Raw genomic sequence first — 20,868 nt, forward strand, 5'->3', positions numbered from 1 at the left:
TCTTTATTTAAATCATACTTCATACTTCCCGTTTTATTTCAGTTTTTGAACGATCTGAAACATCATTGAATTGATGCAATATTTATCCGTCCGTTCATTCATATCAAATTCAAAAAAATCCAACTTTCTGTTTAAAAAGTTAGAGAATTGTACAGATTTGACAATTCTTTACTTCATTCTGTTCCAAACCTTCTTCCAGCTCAGCATAACCATCAATGGAATGTTCATTGATATCTGAAAATTTTTCGATGTCCCCAAAATTTATGTTAATTGAACTTGCTCGACTTGATGATTGGAGATATGATATTAAAAGGATGATGTGAAAGAAGCAGAAATTTGGAGCCGGTAAAAGCAATTAACAGAACAAATAAAAAAGCTTAAAGAATACTTCTTTCAATTCCAATGATTTCCCAGATGGATTTTTTGATACTCGCTTTTAAAAAGTATGTTTCCATTACGCCCTTATTTTTAATCTTTGTCATACCGCGATATTCAAAAATAAATTTGCCCGTTCTTTGAGCGCATCTAAAAATTCCGTTAAATTCAGCCATTCACTTTTTTAATATCCTAACTCTCTTAATATCCTAACGAGAAGTATTGGAAATTACTTAATTTTCTGAGGTATTATTTACTTTCAAGTTAACAGGCCACTATCTTCAATGACTACACATTAGCAGTTTGGTTAGAGATTTTACAAGTATGGCCAATGAAAAAGGCAAACTCGAAAGAAGTTTTGCTGCAATGGATCTTTCCGGGTACACCATGACTACCCATACGTGATGCCGTATTCATCGTATCACCGAAAAGACAGAATCTAAAAATTGAATTTTTGAAGATATTTTTCCAAAACGTAACTTTCTATACATTAATTAAACTTTCTGTTGAAAATATATTGCTACTACTAATCTAATCCAACAAAAGTTTGAAGAATTGTTTGGTATTTACAGGACAAAATTCCAATGGCGAATAACTGGAAGTTTTTAGTTGCTGAATTTTTACAATCACTTTTTTTTGCAAACTTGCTACTTTTTCGGGAAAATTTTCAATAACTGGTATACCTGGGCATTTTCTTGCCAATCACTCCAGCCACAACTGGTCCAGAATTGATGCCAAGACGTATTTGGAGCGGTCTTTCAGTAATCGGATTAATAATGGATCGTGTTTCAAAAATCATGCCAAGCGCCACATGACATAATATTTCACAGTGATTATCAGTCTCTTCCGGTATCCCACCCACTGCCACATATGTGTCATCAATTGTTTCTACTTTAAATACCTTTAAAAGTCAGGTGTTCAATTTCAGTTTTACTCTGACTGCATGAAATAACAATACTGTGCCAAAGTAAGAAATCCGGAAATCTTACGGAATGTTTGTCAACCAAACGATCAAACTTTGTAAACAATTCATTCAGTAATTTCATGATTTGTTGTGGTCTGCAACCCATAACAATACTGTGAAAATTTGGTATATCACCGAACATTACTGTTACTTCTTGATATTCATCTGAATTTAACAACCTTATGGTAATCATTGATTTGTAATATTTAAATTTACTCTTTCGTGAATGCTAGCTAATGATGGCTTGTGATTACCTGTTGACTAATCACTGATAATCCACAACATTAATTATTTCTCTAGAAAAAGGATAAGGATGAGAAATTAACGTGAAGAGATTGCATCACCAGAATAGCATCAGGAATTGGTAATTTTATAGGTTTATTGAAAGTTCGGTAGAGTATAACAAATGAAGTTTAAGTTCAAATTTAAAGTTAACAAATTCACAAGCAAGATTAGAGGTAAAGAAACTCACAAGCATTCACCGTTTTGTCGTTAAGAAGTTGCGTAACAACAAATGTCGGTAGTAATTGATACAGTAATGTTTCCGTTTTAACTCGTTCACATTTCATATTCCGTGCTTGCTCCTCCATTTGAGTATTATTTGCTTGCAGCTGCATGCTGCAATGCAAGGAAGTTGTAAGCAGAATTGTCGTCCCGATACTATTAAAAGTTATATTTTATTTGTCGGAAAATCTTATCTTACTGAATGCAAAAGTTATTTACTTCTGCTCAATATTGGAAAGGCGTTGCTGATTAAGAAGTATGACATCTCGAGTGAAATCATGTAACGGCATTGCTTCCAGACGCATTCCGTATTCAAATAGCTCAGAAATAGTACTTATATCTGGTGAACCAATGTACAGTAACCAATTTCTCTGTTCCAAAATCATCATTTGTCCTTTCAGCTTTAACTTTTTCTTCTGATATGTGGTAGTTCTAAAAAATTAATGAATCAAAATTGAAAGATGGCTAATTATAACGTTTTGAAATATTACACTTCAATGTACTACCAATGAACACTTCCATACTGAATTAATGAAGAACTACACTGATGCCAACATCAAATTTGTTGATGAATAAAGTTTCCTGTGATTCACTAACAATGTTTAAATGTGACATTATTGTCTTTGCAATTTTGACAACAAACAGTTACCGAACACTGTTAGGCTCCTCATTGTTTATCCCTCTTCTTAATTGGAGAATGAATATTGCATTGATAAGATTGTATATTGCATTGAAATTGAATGATATCTGTGGCCAGATGATATCAAATATGCATTCCAACGGTGTCCCAGGCGTTAATGATTCCATTGAAATGTGTTGGCTTAAATGAAATAAAAGCCAAAAGGAAGAAAAATCAGCCATGTGCTTATCAAACTAAATACTTACTAAAAGCCTTTCCCGCATTGTATTAAATTACAATTGTTATCGGCTATGAAATGATACGGTTGTAAGGAAATGAAATCCGCTTTGTTTACTTGTAGTATGCCATCAGTTTTGCCCATAACTTCTACAGATTTACGACATAATAAGCCACAATGCGTTATGTCCTGAAATTTCTATTTGATTTTCCCGGATTACATATGAGAATATGTCGAAAGTGTGAAGAAGAAAAAAGCATAGTTGATTAATTTAAATATATTTTAACAAGACGGAGACTTGCAGACAAGGAAAAAACAAAAAAAATAGGAAAGTTTAAAGATTGGCAGATTATGGAAAGAGCTAAGAGATATCAGTAATTAGATGATAGGTTCGGTCACTCACTGACCAACACTACTACATTCGCTGCTTTTTTTAAAGTCGCAAGATAAAAGCTGAAATCTATAATTAATGTGAAATTGAATGAGAATATGGCAAACAAACTTCAACTTTATAAACAGCGTGTTCTTGTTGCTGCGCGTTACTTGCATATTGCAAATCGCATTTGCTTAGATCAATTAGCGTAATTTTTACTTCCATACCGAAGAATTTTTTTGCCACTTTGCGTGCTACACCTATAATGTAATACATTTCTCAAAGAGTGAGTTTAAAGTTCAAACGTGAGTAGAAAAGTAAATTCAAAAATTTTAAATTTTAAGATCTTTGAACTTACTTTCCCTGATGATCAAAAATTAAAAGTTATTCACGATCTTCAACAGATAATTTTACGATGGCATTATCACTAACTCACAGAACGTTTGTAAAGCTATATTTAGCAAATGGAAGGCCTTTCTCTCCTCCAATAGATCAATACGATTATCACAGTGAAAAAGAAAAGCAGTTGATAAGCGCTTCGAGATACAATAGTATTCTGGGAATAACTCGAACTAGGTAATAAACGTATTTTTTTCACGTATAATTAAAATAGCCGCGGCCATAAATATTAAAATTTAGGGTCACTGAAATCGTAGTTACACCTTGGCTTAATTAGCTAAATGCTTTAAGGCTAACCTTTGACAATAGGATGTATTCCATGCTGACTGGTATAATGCTAACCTTTGACAATAGGATGTATTCCATGCTGACTGGTATAATAATGAAGCAAAACTGAATCCCCGTCGTCATATTTTTCACATCGAAATAACGGTCCTTTTCTGGTATCTTTGTAAATGGCAAAACTTATGAAATGATACAATGAATCCAATCCATTGAAGAAATTCTGTAACTTATTTAGTTATACTTTGACAAAAATACATTTTGACTTTTGTACTTTGACCTTTGACTTTGAGTTCGATAGTTATACCTTGACTTTTGACTTTAATAGTCCACCAGTTTGAGTAAAAAAATGACTGCTTGTAATTAAAAGAGGTTGGAATGAGGTTAAAGCAAGATGATATCAAGCGACAATTCAAAATGATTGCTTTTTCACCCCCATTGGTAGTTGGCGCATTAACACTCTGGTATTGGTTTCCGAAAAGGTATGAATTAACCAATCATAACAGAGTAGTCTTCATAAAAAAAAAGAAGGCTACAGGCCTGAAAGGAACAAAATTCACATCATATAGAAAGCCAAAAATGGCTATACTTGGCATCTAGTAAGGTCTCAAATAATTTTGATTGGAAGCCTCGAAAAAAAGTTCCTAGTTAGAATTTTTTATGTGAAAGTTATGCTATCAACTTGTTTAGGGAGGAAGTTATTCTTTTAAGACGTAAGTAATCCTTTTAGGGAGTGAACAGTCTTTTTAGGGAATAAATAACTCATACCACAAAATCAGGACTCATTGATCGCAGCAGCTCTTCCCAGCTGTTATCACAAAGATAGTCAACATAAAAATCGCCAAAATTTTCCCAAAACTGGTCACGCGTAAGACCTTAGAAGGCGAAAATAATGATATTTTAAAATGGTAAAAATATCATTTGATTCTTATAGTTTGAAATAATTTGATAAGTTCGTTTAATTTTGCCAAAATTGTTCAGTTGAACTTTCAGCAGCCTGTTGATTTCTTTGATTTAACTCTTTATGTTTATTCAAAATTAAGGTGAAATATTCGAAGCCTAAAATTTAAAAAAAAATGGGACAAGACTTTACTGCTTTCATTCTTCCTTTGTGACAAGAATCTTGGAAAGACACAGAAAAAAGCGACAAGGTTTATTTCAAAATGCAAAAAAGCTTCCCTCTTACCGGTAAATGCAACAATTCCAGCAACTAATTTAAAAGTATATTCATCAGGGTAGCGAAAATGTTCGATAATTTCATCATCTTTTAAGAAACCAGCTCTATCACTGCAAAAATGAGTTTCAACAATATTTTTGTTATCGTCGATTTTCAGTTGGTTTATAATTCTCTACCGTTAAAAAAAATCAAACTTTAAATTCTGTTTTGATTTCAAAAGTAGGTTACATCAAAAGACGATAAAATGAATGACTCATCCCTTTTCTGATTAATATAAGTTTATAATTCATGCGACAACATTGCAAATGAATGAATCGTCGTGTTTCTGACTGATATAACTTCATAGTTGCAAAAATTTCGAAGCATTTTTAAAAATGAAATATCTTTACTGGAAAAATGCGCAAACAGCGAGTGAAAATATCAGTAAGAACGATTACTTTGAATTAATAATAATTTCAATTTGTTAATTAACCTCACTTTCTTTAATTTCACATAAATTATTCAAGAAAAAGATAAGAAATTTGTTTAATTTTTTCGAAGAAGTCTCACCCATAAGGGTGAGACTTCCAAAATAATTTTTCGTTGGAATTCAAAATTCTTCAAACACTGTATTTTGGAGATTAGCAAAATACCGTATGACATTTAAAGGATCCGTCCAAAAGAAGACTTAAACAAAACCCACGTCATGAGAACTTCACTCTGTTATCGCTCAAGCTTGCTAGGCTTAATAGACAGACCTTAGGAAGCTATGTCTCCTCTAAAAAACCTGCTACTTTGGCTGGAATGATACATTTACATTTGTGGTGTTTGCAGCAAGTTATGAATAGAGCTTTTCTAAATCTTCGTTCCCGAAGTCTAACTATAATGATTTATTAAATTTTAATCAAAAAAAGATTCATTCAAATAAATAAATTCTAAACATAAAAATGGACTTTAACAATACTTACATGACATTGTTCCATGTTCTTTCGTCGTATTTCTCAATGGTAAATTGTCGGAGTATTTTGTGAATAAAACCAAACTATGTTTGAAATATTTACAAAATTTCAAAGTTTTCAGAAACTAAAACAATCATTTTTTTAAAATTTGTCATTCTACATCGGATCACTTAGCTGAAAATTAGCAGTTGCAGAGTTATTAGAATTGAATAATTAATTATTTAAACAAATATTTACAGTAACAATGCCTATAATTCTCTTCATTTCGCTTTAATCTAAAAAAAGAACTTAGTGTAAAATGTTTTAAAAGAATATTACCATTTGATGCGGAAACTTTCGAGCGACTTATTCCGCTTCAATCAGTGTGATTACTTTTACTTCCAGTCTCATTTCTAATTTATAAAGCATCCATGCAATCTCTATTACCTTAATTATAAAGGATATTAAATTAAATTTCTTCAAATAATTACTGTGGACTTCATTTACGAAATAATCTTTGCAAGAAGTACCGGTGGGGATATTGTTTTTGTATCGGTCAACACCGAACGACTTGAAATATGTGAAGTAATATTTCGACGCAAGCAGGAAGAAAAGTACAGTATTTTGTGGGAATTTATCATTGACCTTTTGAATACTTCTCAGAATTTTCTATGAATTCCGTAATAAAATTTAAGTTGAGTAATTGAAAACGATGTTGCTTACACATTTGCGCTTATGATTTATCTTCAAACTGATTACATCGCGGAAGTGTCGCATCGCAATTTGCAATCATCAATTTTTTGATGCAAGATATGCAGTAAGGGAGAAAATCTTAAATTGAATTGAATAATAATGTTGTTGATTGAATTTATAAATGGAACTGATAAAAGTGATTGACAAACTTCCTAGGTGATGACAAAACTCACCGAGGTCCATGTATGAACAAATAGCTTAAGGCCATCGTCTAGAGCATAAATTAAAGTACTTCTTAAAATTTCAGTTCATCGCGTAAGGTTAAAAATAATGCAATTCATGGAAGAATTCACGTATTTTCATTCACGTTTAATTTCAGTTTCATGCCTTCCTTCATAGCCTTATGTAGAAGGTATGAAGTAGAAGGAATGGGAAGAAGGAGTAAAGTCACCAACCTTGGCAAAAATAAAAGAAATGAATGGTGATTGAGACTAGATAGAAAAGTTAAGTGGTTTATTTGTACGATGTTTTGTAGCGCAAATCTGCCGGAAAGCTTTTATGCTTATCAAGCAATTTAATTGGTTTATAATTCTCTGCCGCTAAAAAAATCAAACTTTAAATTTTGTTTTGATTTTAAAAGTAGGTTTCATCACAAGGCAATAAAATGAATGACTCACCACTTTTCTGATTAATATAAGTTTATAATTCATACGGCAGCATTGCCGTCACACGAAAGTAAATGGATGAATCAACGTGTTTTTGACCGCTATAACTTCATAATTGCAAAAATTTCGAAGCACTTTTCAAAATGAAATATTGTTTCAAAAAGAAAATGAAATATTTCATTTGGAATAAATGCGCAAACAGGGAATGAAAACATTAGCAAGAACGATTGTTTTGAATTAATAATAATTTCAATTTGTTAATTAACCTCATTTTCTTATTCAAAGCTACGATTGAAAACTTAAATTAAGAGTTTATTTATAGCATATTACATAACAGATTTTCTCAAAACTGGCAGTAAGTTTTTCTTAGAACTAAAATTTGATTAAAAATGCACAGATTGCAGTAACATTCAAACGTTGAAATGTATTACAATTAGCAAATATTACTTTTTGAAATCATTTATCAGCGGTATGTAAATGAACGTTTTTACATCACCGCCAATAGCGGGGAAAGAGTGAAAGGTTTTTGGAGATCGACAGAAACTGGAAGTTGCGCCGTACCTTTTCAATTGTACATTTACAATTGTGCAGAAAGAGGTCAGGTATTGATTATGATCCAAACCTGGACCAAACTGATATGTAATCTTAAGGATCAGGGGCATTCTGGGCAAGCAGGAACTTTTATTTTTACACCAAGATATTCATATAACATTTCGGAATTTTCCCAAGTGTAGCGACATGGCTATATTCAGTGTAGCATTTTTCTCAGCAAACTAAAATATGACAAGTCTAAATAAATGATGACCATCCAATTCATTAGCAATATTTGTGATGCTATAATCCATCGTTCATCATTATTGTATTCATCGGTCATTTACATATTTCTTTTATAGTGTCCAGAGCATATAACGAATTGCTTTCATTATTTTGACAATTTTGTTGTCGGAAGAATTGAAAACATTTTCATAGGGAGACAGTATCAGCAATCAAACGGTTTTCCAAAACATTGGGAAGATGTGTAATATGCTAAGCCTATTACTTTTCTCATTTTTTTTGACATTCAATGTGAATGCTTGCTTTCCCAACATTTCAAGATTGCAAAAAATGGTTATAGGGAAATTTCAACTGGTAAAAATGGGTTGCGATATTCGCTTGAAGCATATACCGTTGTTTATCTTCATTGCAATAAATAACTGCAAAGAGCAAAAAAGATAAAATAAATGTCGATAATAAATTGTGTATGAATTAATTAAATATTCGCAAACCACTATTTCAAAGAAATTAGCAACAATTCATTTTGGGAAAAAGGTCGTCCCGAAATACTTGCAGTTTGCTGATATATGGCATGCATGTTTTTGAAGTTGGCTTGCAAGTCTTCCTCATTCTTGAGAATTCCAGTGTTCGAAAAACTTTAATTGCTTTTAAATTCCCCGAAACACTTCTGTATTACGCAGTCCTTAGTCTATTCAAACAAAATTCCATGAAGTTCAGAATTAGTTAAATCGATTTAAGCTAAATCTTTAATTAGTTAAATCGATTTGAGCTAAATCCTTAATTAGTTGAATTGACTTAAGCTAAATCTTTAATTAGTTAAATCGATTTGAAATGCTAAATCTTCAGAGCGAAAAAAACCTGAAAAATTAACAAATTCAAGCATACATCGTTGTTTATCTTCATTTGAATAATTGAATGCAAAGAGCAAAAACGATAAAATAAATGTCGGTAATAAATTGTGTATGAGTTAATTCTGAAAGTGAATAGTAATGAAAGAAAAATGATCAATTTCAAAAATGAGACCAACGAGGGATAAGCAAGCAGCGCAAATTGTACAATCAATCGCGGAAACGTCCGCAAGGAAGATATTGATGGAAATGTACGGCTTGTTCAGAAATTCAAATATTTCTGATCACAAAGGAAACAGTTTATTCTAGAAGTGTATCACAATGAAAAAGAACCGATACTTCTTGCTAAACAAATAGCAATGTTGAATTAAACCTTATTTTAGTTTTATGGATCGAAAAGGTTTCTCTTTCTCTTTTTATTTAACTTCACCTTTTACCATTAACGGACGATAGCTTATTCGTATTAGATTTTGTATATCAATTGTCTAATAATTATCATTTATCAAAGATATTCACTGCAATCCTAAAAAATTTGATTAATTACATTTTTCAGTGCTAATGATCTAAAGGCTTTTCCAAATCCGAAATATTTTAATAATTTTGTTTTAATCTTTCGGATTTGAGCATATTCTCCCACACTGAAAAAATTCCGAGTCCGGAAACTTGGGAAGAGAAAGGAAAGAAAAAGAGCAGCCCAAGAAGAATGAGAGAGTAAGCTCATCACAGCAGGAATTTGGAACAGACGCAAATGAAGAAAATAATAGTAAGGGGATGAGCTGATGAAAATGACTCATCTGACCTAACTTGGTCAAAATTGTCGCAAAATACGATGGGATATTTAAATGTTCTAAAAGACCAAATTCATCTTGCACGATAGACTTGGCTTGATGTTCCATAGCAAAACAAATTATCGAAATGGTGCCAAAAGCTACAAATAGTATCTTATCAATGAAGAACTATTAAAATAAGAGGCAAACAATCATTTGATGCTTATCATTTGCAAATATGCTCCTCAATGATTTTTTCACACGGTTGACAAATCACTCGACAGCAATAATGAAATTTACAATTGCACCGATCCATCACTTTACGTACCCGTGTATCGAATCCACGATAACAACACATCTAAAATTGAAGGAGTGAAGTTTCGATGAAAATGGATTTATGACGACAGTAATTAGTATGGAAAAACAATAATGAAAAAATTTATGGTCGGAAAAGTGTGGTGTGGAATTTAAAATTTCGCGAACTCGAACTACGGTACTTGTTTGTTTAAGGGTAAGGTAAAAAGTAAGTTAAGAAATGTGTTAGTTAAGAAGTATAGTAAAATAGACTTCACAATAACCAAAAACTATTTAAAACAAATTTCAGAATTACCAGGTCACATCCATCTATACCATGCGAGGAGACATTACAAAGGCGTCCATGCGTTCCCAAAATACCATATTCCGGATCCGGTTCGCAGTAATCCGGAGACGACTCCAGATAAACCTTCACAATAATAATAATGATTAACAGTTAATAATTAAATAATAATTAAATAGTAATAGTAATAATAATAATAATAATAATAAATAAGAATAATAATAAATAACAGTAATAATGGCAGTAAGAATAAGAAAAATAGAAATGGAAACAAGAATATGAATAAAAATAGGAATAACAATAGGGGTAAGAATAGAGATAATGGGAGTAAGAATAAGAATGAGAAATATAGGATAGAGAATAAATGAATAAAAAAGAACAAAGGATAAAGAGTAAGGAATAAAGAATAAAGGATAAAGAACAAATAAAAGGTAAAGAATAAGGAATAAAGAATAAAAATTAAAAAAATAAAGAATAAAGAATAAAAGAATAAGGAATAAAGAATAAGGAATAAGAAATAAATAATAACAATGGCGTTGCCACTTCATGTACTGTTTTATTTTACAGATATTTGAAAGACAAATTACATCATAGCTTTTTTTTAAAACTTACAGAAAGCGTAATTAATTCAAGAAATTAATGAATGAACCTGCTTATTAAATTTCTCTGTTCGCTACTGAGTTCAAAGCTCTCATGATAATCCTCGTAATTTACTGGAAACTATTTTAATGATCAATTTGAATTCAGAAAAACGATACAAAACTGTAACTTACGAGATCAGCTTTAGTATGTCTTCTGAAATTGACATTTTTGCGGACCATTATCGGTTTATTGTCTTCTTCGATGATTGCTACTTCTGTGGCACCGTCAAACTTGTCTTTGATTATCTTTCCAACTTCCCTACAACAATGCACGCAATACCAATAAGCAACTAGCAAAAAGTTTTAAAAAACCTTAAAATTCAAATTTGATTCCTTAATATTAATTCTAAACCAAGTTCCATTTTTAATTCTTTTTAATTCAAAAATCCTATGCTTTTTTCGATTTTTCCTTGATCTTTATAAGTCCTCAAGATCTTGAGAGAGAAAGATTTGTTGATCTTTGGACCTTTAGCAATTTTTGCATCTTGAAAACTTCCTGGTATATTAGCAAGTACCTGCCAGCGCAATTATTATCACTGATTATGTCTTTTGAGTATAATAAAAATTAGAAGTCATCTCATCATTCTGTTTTTGGTTATTAAAAGATTTACCTGAATGTTGGCATTGATTTCCAGCACGTTTTCATTTCACAGGAACCGCTCAGGCCATGGCATTTACATTGCTTCCGGGTATTTAGCTCCAGTACCTGTTATAGAAAAACGAATAAGAGAGTATAAAAGAGTATCTCTACCATTCGACTCTGCCCGTAAAAGGCGACAAAATGACCAATACATTTCACTTTATCAGCCTAAGTATCATTCATTGATATATGTTTTGATGAAAGTAAGAAAATATTTTGAAAGTTTCTTTGCCTGTCTTCCAGCATTATTGTTATGCAAATTCATGATTTTCCGTTCAAGCGTTTGATTTTTGCCCCTCTCAGCAGCATCAACGAAAGCTCTTGATACAGCAATACCATATCGGACATTATCCGAGCATCCATTCCAGTTGAACTGATCCGTTCTTTTCAAAGCACTCAAATCGCAGCCACATTTATCGATGAGACCCTTGGAACAGTCCCTGTAATATAATAACAAGAAATTATTCATTCTGGACACGGTGTTCAAGTAAAGGAATAGTAGCTCATTTGAATATTTCCTGTATGACAAACCTTGTGATTCGATAAGCTATTCCGGCGGAAGAAATAGCATGAACAAAGGCAGCTTCCCGAGTACCACGGTTTAAGATCATATCACCAAAAACTTCCTTCGTAATCGGATTGATTAGCGAGCAATTCCATCTAAGAAATAGATCAACCAGATTTTTTTTCATCCAAACATTTCCATGAATGAATTAAAATTTGGAAAATCGAACCTAATTTCGGAAACAAAATTATAAATTGACAAACCGAAAGTTTTAAAATTATGTATTTCAACTGATGAGCGTCAAAGTACTTGAATTTAATTCCTGAATCTAATTTTACTAATTAATTTAGGTTTCGTTTTTTTGATCGACGATTTTTCTAAAGCTTCAATTAAAAATAATCGTTCGGCAATAAAAAAATTACCAAATAATTTGGAATAATAATCCCTCAGTAATAAAAAGATTAACAAGGATCATTTCCAATACTCAATAGTTATTGATTGATTATTCTGATTTCTACCATACCATACAACGTTTCAAACAAGTCCTGAAGTGTTTGATGATTGTAATATTAGCATTGATTGACAAACCTCCTTTGATGAAACTGATATTGGCATTCGGAATATGCGAGTTGGGCACCGTTTCTTATGCTATCCATCTGTTCGATGTTGCGTCGACAAAACCTTAACTGCAATATTCACTGTCACACACATTTACGACTTTTTTATCATAAGTGAGATCGAAATGATTATGATAGAGGTTATATGATTCATTGCAAAGGTCAATTATTCCATATCACAGTGCGGAGATTTACTGATCCTGTATTTTGTGCAAGTTGAAGTTATCGTGATAGATTACATAGCAATTTTTGGATGAATGATTAGAGAAAAGGTAACAGTCTAGTATCATGTACTACAAACAATTCTTCTTCAGAAGTCTAACTTTTGGGTTAGGCTATAAGATAGGTTTTTCACTATTTAACATATTTCTTGTTCTATAAAATTTCAGATTCTGTAATATTTAATTTTCCAATCTCGAAGAATCTTGAGTATGACCTGTTTGCGAGTGAGTCCATGCAGATGCCGACATGACCATTGTGGATGCAATCGGTCTATCTTTGAACTGGACAGGCTTAAAGCTCTAAAACAATTACCGATAATGATGTATATGACAATTTGTTAAAGAAAGACAACGTCAGGATGTTTTAAAAATCGAACTCTTCATTTTATACTTGAGAATAATTAATAATTAAGAAGCGACGTCCTTCCTGATTAAATGTCAATATTTGTCATTGATAACTGGTCACTGAATGATATGCCAATCTTTTTGTCAGAAATTACCTTAAAAGCTTTTTACTTTTTAGTAAATTTAAAAGGTACAAATGAAAGCTTAAAAGTAAACATGAACGTTTTCCAGATTGATGAATTTTGCATGCAGAAAAGCTATTTTCTCCTACTGAGGAAAGAATATATTATGATTACAAAGTATCATTTGAATGGGATACGGTAGTTTGTAAGTTGTCATAAACTGTGATGGGGCGGAAAAGAGAGGGACGTTGGCTGAACTAAATTGATGACTGCCTTAGGGAGTGGGGAGGGTTCCTTCCTTCCATTTTGCTCAGAGAGACTGCTACTCGTATCATCATCATCGTCGTCGTTGCTCAACAGCCAATCGATTTCATTCGTCAAATGTTATTTATCATTTTAAAGGAAATTTTAAATCCACTAAGTGATGCTATCCATTTTCACAATTGTTGTTTAAGTGAATGAATGAATGCATGAATGGAAGGTAAAAGAGAATGAGAATGAATTCTTAATTCTGTCTAGAAATCATTGATCATTGCACTTGGACAATTGTCCTATACTTACAATTCATTGTCCCATGCTTATCATTTGTCCCATTCTTGGCTAACAACAACTTTACATTTGTTGGTTACTTATTTCACACACTCTTTCATTCTATCAGTTGACAATATCACAAACGATTTTAATGAACGGATTATGATCTTTCTCAGGAAAGGGAAAATTATCCGAACAAAATGACGCGATTCAAAAAAATTAGTGACTGTTGGCAATTTTAGAAAGTTTCTTAAATTCTACTACTCATATGAGTGATAGCGACAAGTACTCCTGTCTAATCTGAACTAATTTAGCAATGTGAAAGGAAAAATGAAACAGTTCTTTTTAGAATTAATAGGGTCTTTTCTGACCTGATGACCAATGAGCACTTGTATCCACTTTCAAAACATTCTAATTTGCATAAAAAAATAAAAGCAATTAGGATCGATCGATAGAAGTCGTCCTAAAAATGTGCCAGAATGGCGCCAGCGTAGAATTTTTGGCTCAAATGAAAAAGTAAAAAAAAGGAAAAAAGAGAAGAAGAGGGAATGGTTTCAGAACATTTTTAGATTTTTCTTGGGACAGAAAAAGAGCCTCCAACATAACTTTTGATTTATATTCTTACCTTTCTTTTAAAAAATGCAAATTTAAACTTCAATTTACAGATGTCATCCACTGATAGAAGCGAAAATTTCTTGATTAATTTTTACAGCAATCTTGCCAACCAGATTCTTTTAGAGAAAGTAAGAGAAGAGAAATCAAATGACCTGCAGAAGATAAGTAATAAAATCATCGAAAAGGTGGAGCGATTCAGTTCATCAAAAGCCAATTATAGGACTCTGTATCTGGATTTCTTGCACAAAATATTCCGGAGTTTTCATTTTTTTTTCAAGTAAGCTAATTTTTAAAGCTTCCCGACTATCCAAAATTTGAGATGGAAGAATATGGAATCAGACATCGTTTAGTTGATTATCCATTTGTGGCAACTCATGCAGCTCATCTACTCATCCAAATTAAACATCACTTGAATTTGAAATTAAATCAATCTTTCGCGTTTAGATAAATTCTGGTCTTTTAAATAGGTTCAAAACCTTGTACTCAAAGTTATGTCAGGTAATTTTGATTACTTCCTTCCTAATATTTTCATTTCTCAGTAGCTTACTGTATACCTATGGTAGCACTATCTAGTGATCATATAGTTTTAATTCGTGAAGGATTTTATGAAAATTATGGAAAATGTCCTAGTAAAAAGACAAATATAAAAACAACTTGTGGGAACTGCAACTTGACATAATGCTAGCCATTTATACTAACTTGATTTAATGGAATTAGTAAGGTAATTAATTAAAAAACTGATTGATATTTATTGGAAGTCTGACTTAGATAAATTAATATTTAAGACTTTAAGTATAACTGTTGCAAAAAAAAAAATTAACAGCCATGAGATCGCGATGACGTAATCGACAAATGGATCGAGAAAGAGTAGTAGAAAGATGATATAATTCATCGCCAGTGCTCGTCTTTAGCTTATTGTTGTAGCACATTGCTCCACTGTATATGTGCGCAAGCAACAGTCATCGGTCGTATTGCATTCAGGTAGCCTTGTTCAGTAGCCAGGATAGACAAGCTTCTGGATGATAAGGAGAGTAAAAGCGGAAAAGGAATCAGCGATGCTGAATCAGCGGTGCGGAATCGGAATATACGATGGCAAATGAAAGACTGTCTCTTTTCCCTTGTCCCCTTACTAATTTGTAACGCTTTGACAAATATTTCACAAATAGACTACTGTAATCGAAGAAGAGGAAGACAAAAGAGGACGGCTGATACGGGGACACTTCACTACTGGTTTATAACTGTGACACCCCAAATTTTGTTTGCTTCCTAAAAATTTTTATTTCCTCCCTCTCCTTGTCTTCATTTGTCTCTTCGTTGACAAAAGAGGCAACACTGAAAATAAATTTTCCAAGGCCTGGTAAATTTGTCCCGTAAGTATAAAGTAAATTAGTCGCTTTGTCCGCTCATCTGTCTTCTATCATTCTGTTTGTTTGAATATGAACGATGTGAATTTCAGAGAGCTGTTTGGAAGATTAGGAAACAACATTTAAAATTTAAAGCAATAATTTAATTTGAACAATTAAAAAAAGCATAAAGACAAGCAATAAGGCATGCACACGCAAGCAAACGTACAGATCAAGTGAAAATATTGTCGTTAAATGGTGTATACAAGAGATAGGGCACGGACATTTTAGGCGGTCGTAAATCATCAGATGAAACCGACCCTCATATTGGGCGAGTCCATTTTCATTGACAAGTTAACGATAACGATTGGGTTGATGATGATGATGATGATGATGATGTTGATGATGATGATGATGATGATGTTGATGACGATAGTGACAATGATAGCAATTATAACAATAGTATGGTAATAATGATGATAATAATGATAATGATAACGATGGCTGACTGATGATGGCATTGATGATGAGCTTCATTATTCATTGAGAATGAATGAATGAATGAATGAGTGAATGAAGTCGATTTAATTACATATTTGTAACATTTTCCTTGACTAGAAATTTAATTTTTAACAATTTGCTGAAGTTCGGGTTTTTTACTTAGTAATTCCAACTATGACTTTTAAAAAAATAACTGATACAGTTTTAAATTCGAAAATTTGAAAATTATTTTAGATTAAATTTGCAGGAAATTTATTTCAATAAACTGAATTTATAGCATAACTTATTCTCTTAAAAACTAAATCCAATCTCGAACTTAAATTTGCAAAAAATTCACTGGTTCTGGATGTTAACTTTGTCTGATCATTATTTATTCAGTGACTGATCAAAGTTTCAAGTATCTTTTACTCTTACTCATTATCTGATTGCACAACAAATACTTTTTAGTAATATTGATTTATGCAGTGGACAACGACCAAATAAATTATAAGCTCTTTTATGAAAAGAAACATTCAAATATATGTTTTAATTTTTTTTTCGCATTCGCCAGAGAAAATCCGCTGGTTGTTCTGGAAAACTCGCCAAGAAAGAGTTATTCTTCTAAGTTTCCAAATAGGTCAAATGAATTGCAGAAAGATGAAACAACTCAGTTTTGCATATTCTACCAAGATGTTTTGCTTCTCAAACTTTTAAATCTTACTAACAAATATTTGCAATTGAATTCTAATATTAGATTTTTCTTCAATTTAATATGAAGCAATTTTTCCGGTTTCTAAGAATGAAACGCAGCAGAAATTTGATCTCTAAATGATTCCTCATTCGTAATACTGCATGTAAGATATTGTCGTGCACATGTAACTGGAAGACAATTCACGCATTCTTCTGGATGTCCGTAAATTGACAAAGAGTGACAAACATTGTTCTAAAGAGAGGAAAATTTATGAATCCAGAATTGACATTTTTTTTTTTGAGAAAAAAAATGCTGAGAAGATTGTTAAATTTCGAAATTATTTTTCACGGGATTGACATGTGACTAACGACTGTACAATGGGCGCTAATGTATCATTCTTTGAAATTTATTAAGTATTTCTTATAGTTTTGAAAAAAATGCTCCTGACTGATTTGTTGAAATGCACGAAAAGTTTAATACTACGACGTCTGATAACTATGTGATTGTGATAACAATTTATCAAGTATAGATTACGAATATGCTTCTTGCATTAATTTTATAATTAGTTCATGAAATTAGCTGAGTCCAAGTCTAAAATCTATGCAAATACAGTGGGATGGAAAAATAATTTTGCAGCCAAATATCGTCTTCGATTTTTTATTAACTTCAATTTTTACTTTTTTGCAAAATCACAGGTGTTGCTTTCCAACTATTTACCCCGCATCCGTTTTGCCATCTTTCCTCTTTACCACATCGATCAACGAATACATTCATCGATCACTCACATAACACGTCTGCGTTGTACAAAATTTTTCTCTTTGGACAATGTACGCGTTTTTTTTTTTTCAGGATATGATAATTAACACAGATTCGTTTGACACTTTAGAATACTTGCGAAACATTCCGAATCCTGCGAACCGGAAATAGTTTCAAGGAGTGAATATGTTTTCTCCTAAACTACTTTAATATTTTCCTGTTTCCATGGTAACTTCACTGCAATGTTCATTTCCTGAACTCCATTCCTGCTAGTTTCGTCATGTCCAGCTGTCTTCCATTCACGCCGTGGTACGATCGTTCTAATTACTGGCCACAGTTGAATTTAAATCTCACAGAATTTTTGGAAGGTCCTGTTTTCAACTCTTTTAAAACTTGAATGGCGCTATTGTCTTCTTCATTTGCTACTTCAAAAATTCAAACTGACTTCTCCAATACATTCAGTTTCTTTCATCTTTTTTTTAAAACGAATACTTTCATAAGAACAATCAAAAAGTGTTAAATTTGACAATATGTCTGTCATTGTTACATTAATTATTTTTGAATTTCTCTTATTCTTCTGTAGTGAAGCATTTCACTGTTATAACTGCGCATCCAGTTTACCCTCTAATATTAGTAAGGATGCACAACGAGCATTCAAAACGGTACTTTATTCGACCTTTATGGTACCACCAGTTGATAGGTCATGTATCAACTCAGAAGATGTCGAGTTCAAAAGTGTAAAACAGATAAACTGCTCACCGGACGATCAATGTATCAAAATCACAGTACGACAAAAAGGTTAGTAAGTCAGTGTGACACGTTTTATTTGAAGTGATTGGAAGATTTCGCACTTATTTCATATTTTATATTAAAAGTAAGATATCTGTGGACAGAAGAATTCATTGAATTGTTTGTCGTGAACATTTTGATTTTTAAAATTTTCCAGATGTAAATCTTTTTGAATTCGATATGACATTTTTCCGATCGGAGACAGGATCAGTGTATTGGTTTGAATCATTGTAATTACATTTCATCCTGGAAAACATGAAAGCAAATTAGCCAAAATTTTTGGGCTTACCTATCTGAGGAAAAGCCTCTTAAAGACAGTTATTTTTTGCTCATTTGTTATTTGGATATATTTCACCAATAAAATTTGCATACTTTCTAGATTTAAAATTCGTCATGCGTGGCTGTCAAAGACTTATATATCGTGATAAGCTGACTGGTAACAATTTCGAATGTCACCATGATCACAGCCCTTCAGTTTGTCGCTGTAGCGGTAATCTGTGTAACAGCGCTTTGATATTTCCACTTCATAGTTTTATATTTTACTTAGTATTTCTTATGATTTTGTTAAGATTTACATAACTTCTATTTTATAAAATTCTTTGTGACGGACAAAGCCGTGTGACAGTTTATAATCGATGTTGACATGCAGCTACGTGATAATTTATAATCGATGTTGATAAAGACGATTTAGAGTTATTGTCATTATTGAAAAATTTTGGCAATTACACTCTTCTTCAGAATGAATTATGCAAAAATTATACGTACTTCTGTAAATTAATTAATTTTGTCATAGCAAATGTTGCATGCAGTAAAAGAAAATTGGTTGATTGATCAATTTTAAAATTGAAATTTTAATTTATCAATGATCAAAAAATCTTTTGCACATTTAAAAATATACTCTCAAGTAAAGGTTCTAAACAACAAAAGTTGCCCTTAGAAGCAATTTTATGCATAAATTTGAATAAGTGATGTACACATTTGAAAACATTCTAAGTCGCTTCTGCAGTTCATTACTAAACCGTACCTATTCCGATCCACGATACTACTGCTTTGTCACTTGGAAAACTGCGTGATGAATTATTAATCAAAAATCCAAATATTTGAAATATTCGAATTTCTTCTTTTCCATGTACAAAGACTAAAGAAATTCAAAGTCCAGTTCTTTAAAAAAATCCAATTCCTAAAAAACTTTTGAAAAAATTGAAAAAGGTTTCAACTTTTATTACTTAACTTCTGCGTTTGTTCGAGACATTTGATTTCTTATGAATTTATTCGCTTATATCCCTTGAAACATATTTCATTTTTAAAAAATTAATTTGAAAATTCTGAAAATAATTATTGAAATGGTTCAAGAATCATACTACTATATACATTAAGAAATGAAATATTGACAAAAATAGAAAAATATCACTTTTATTTCCTAGTTGGAGGGTACAATATAATATAAGGCAATATGTATTTGTCGAGAGTAGTTATTCAAACCTTCCTCGAGATTATATGACTCAAGGAACAAGCGTAAATGTCTTACTTAAATATTGTTCTTACAAAAAGTCTACTTTTCATATAGAGTTTGAATTCCTCTGATCTTACTTGGACTTCAAATAAATTTGTTTATTAAGAAGTCGTTACAAAAAGATTGATAAAGAACTATCACTTAAAAATTAAAGAAGAAGACATGAATAACACTGAGACATTTGGAATAAATATACCCCGAACATAATTAATAAAAGCAAAGTTTTCTTCGATAAAAGTTTCTACGTGTTTAATGATCAGTGAAGATGACACGTATTTTTCTCCACTATTGAAAACGATGATTTTTCATAGACACTTGTACGATCACCGACGTGTTCGCAGTGGTACAAACCGAAATATGAATCCAGTTGCCGGTACATTCTGAGGAAAATACCTCGATTTGACATTGTGAACAATTCGCATTAATATTGTAGTAAACCAATCCAATGTTGTCATTGTTATAGGCATCCCGAAATAAATGGATTTTTCGTCTTTACCTTGAATGAAGAACGGAATTGAGTGAGCTTCCAATTGGCGCGGCTAACTTTTAGTTTTTTTAAATATCCAAGGAATTATTGGAAGTTATCAGAATTTTGGCTATTTTCCATTCATAATTCGAATTGTTTAATGCATTTGATAACATGTTGTCACAAATGCCTCCATATGTTTCCACTTCGAATTTTCTACATAGTCTAGTCTAATGTTAATTTGTTGTTGCAAATTGTTATTTGCTATATATCTAACGGTTTATTTCTAGATTTTTCTTCCCCTATATTACTTACCATACAGTCAACTATTTTCAATCAGTAGAGACCAAATTTTCATCAATTTATATTATAGAATAAATGTTGTAACTGCAGTTAAATT

At 31.8% G+C, this 20,868-nt stretch overlaps 5 protein-coding genes across 5 annotated transcripts; 2 read left to right on the forward strand and 3 right to left on the reverse strand.

Annotated features, from left to right (window-relative positions):
* Window positions 1-13: 13 nt before the first annotated feature.
* LOAG_01677 (hypothetical protein) lies at window positions 14-5,080 on the reverse strand. Its single transcript, XM_003137215.2, has 13 exons — window positions 4,941-5,080; window positions 4,523-4,629; window positions 3,815-3,977; window positions 3,203-3,333; window positions 2,729-2,889; window positions 2,493-2,663; window positions 2,063-2,275; window positions 1,812-1,957; window positions 1,365-1,504; window positions 1,059-1,276; window positions 722-814; window positions 389-525; window positions 14-234 (listed from the first exon to the last, which is right to left on the reverse strand). Exons 2-13 carry the CDS (start codon window positions 4,538-4,540, stop codon window positions 140-142), a joined length of 1,686 nt encoding a protein of 561 aa, XP_003137263.2. The 5' UTR covers window positions 4,541-4,629; window positions 4,941-5,080; the 3' UTR covers window positions 14-139.
* Window positions 5,081-9,630: 4,550 nt separating this feature from the next.
* LOAG_01678 (wnt-4 protein) lies at window positions 9,631-13,124 on the reverse strand. Its single transcript, XM_020445810.1, has 8 exons — window positions 13,033-13,124; window positions 12,568-12,665; window positions 12,006-12,134; window positions 11,707-11,914; window positions 11,446-11,540; window positions 10,967-11,093; window positions 10,206-10,319; window positions 9,631-9,953 (listed from the first exon to the last, which is right to left on the reverse strand). The coding sequence occupies exons 2-8, from the start codon at window positions 12,633-12,635 to the stop codon at window positions 9,822-9,824; spliced, it is 873 nt and encodes a 290-aa protein (XP_020303770.1). The 5' UTR covers window positions 12,636-12,665; window positions 13,033-13,124; the 3' UTR covers window positions 9,631-9,821.
* Window positions 13,125-14,284: 1,160 nt separating this feature from the next.
* LOAG_01679 (hypothetical protein) lies at window positions 14,285-15,275 on the forward strand (the record flags this gene model as incomplete). Its single annotated transcript, XM_003137217.1, has 4 exons — window positions 14,285-14,331; window positions 14,528-14,615; window positions 14,726-14,868; window positions 15,224-15,275. 4 exons carry the CDS (start codon window positions 14,285-14,287, stop codon window positions 15,273-15,275), a joined length of 330 nt encoding a protein of 109 aa, XP_003137265.1.
* Window positions 15,276-18,181: 2,906 nt separating this feature from the next.
* LOAG_01680 (hypothetical protein) lies at window positions 18,182-19,180 on the forward strand. The gene is made up of 2 exons (XM_020445811.1): window positions 18,182-18,498; window positions 18,869-19,180. The coding sequence occupies exons 1-2, from the start codon at window positions 18,231-18,233 to the stop codon at window positions 19,066-19,068; spliced, it is 468 nt and encodes a 155-aa protein (XP_020303771.1). The 5' UTR covers window positions 18,182-18,230; the 3' UTR covers window positions 19,069-19,180.
* A 64-nt stretch (window positions 19,181-19,244) lies between these two features.
* LOAG_01681 (hypothetical protein) lies at window positions 19,245-20,469 on the reverse strand (the record flags this gene model as incomplete). Its single annotated transcript, XM_003137219.1, is given in 5 exon segments — window positions 19,245-19,256; window positions 19,509-19,627; window positions 19,972-20,016; window positions 20,318-20,382; window positions 20,396-20,469. 5 exon segments carry the CDS (start codon window positions 20,467-20,469, stop codon window positions 19,245-19,247), a joined length of 315 nt encoding a protein of 104 aa, XP_003137267.1.
* Between the last annotated feature and the right edge of the window lie 399 nt (window positions 20,470-20,868).

This window comes from Loa loa (genome assembly GCF_000183805.2).
Source record: "Loa loa unplaced genomic scaffold supercont3.29, whole genome shotgun sequence".
Classification (NCBI taxonomy): domain Eukaryota; kingdom Metazoa; phylum Nematoda; class Chromadorea; order Rhabditida; family Onchocercidae; genus Loa; species Loa loa.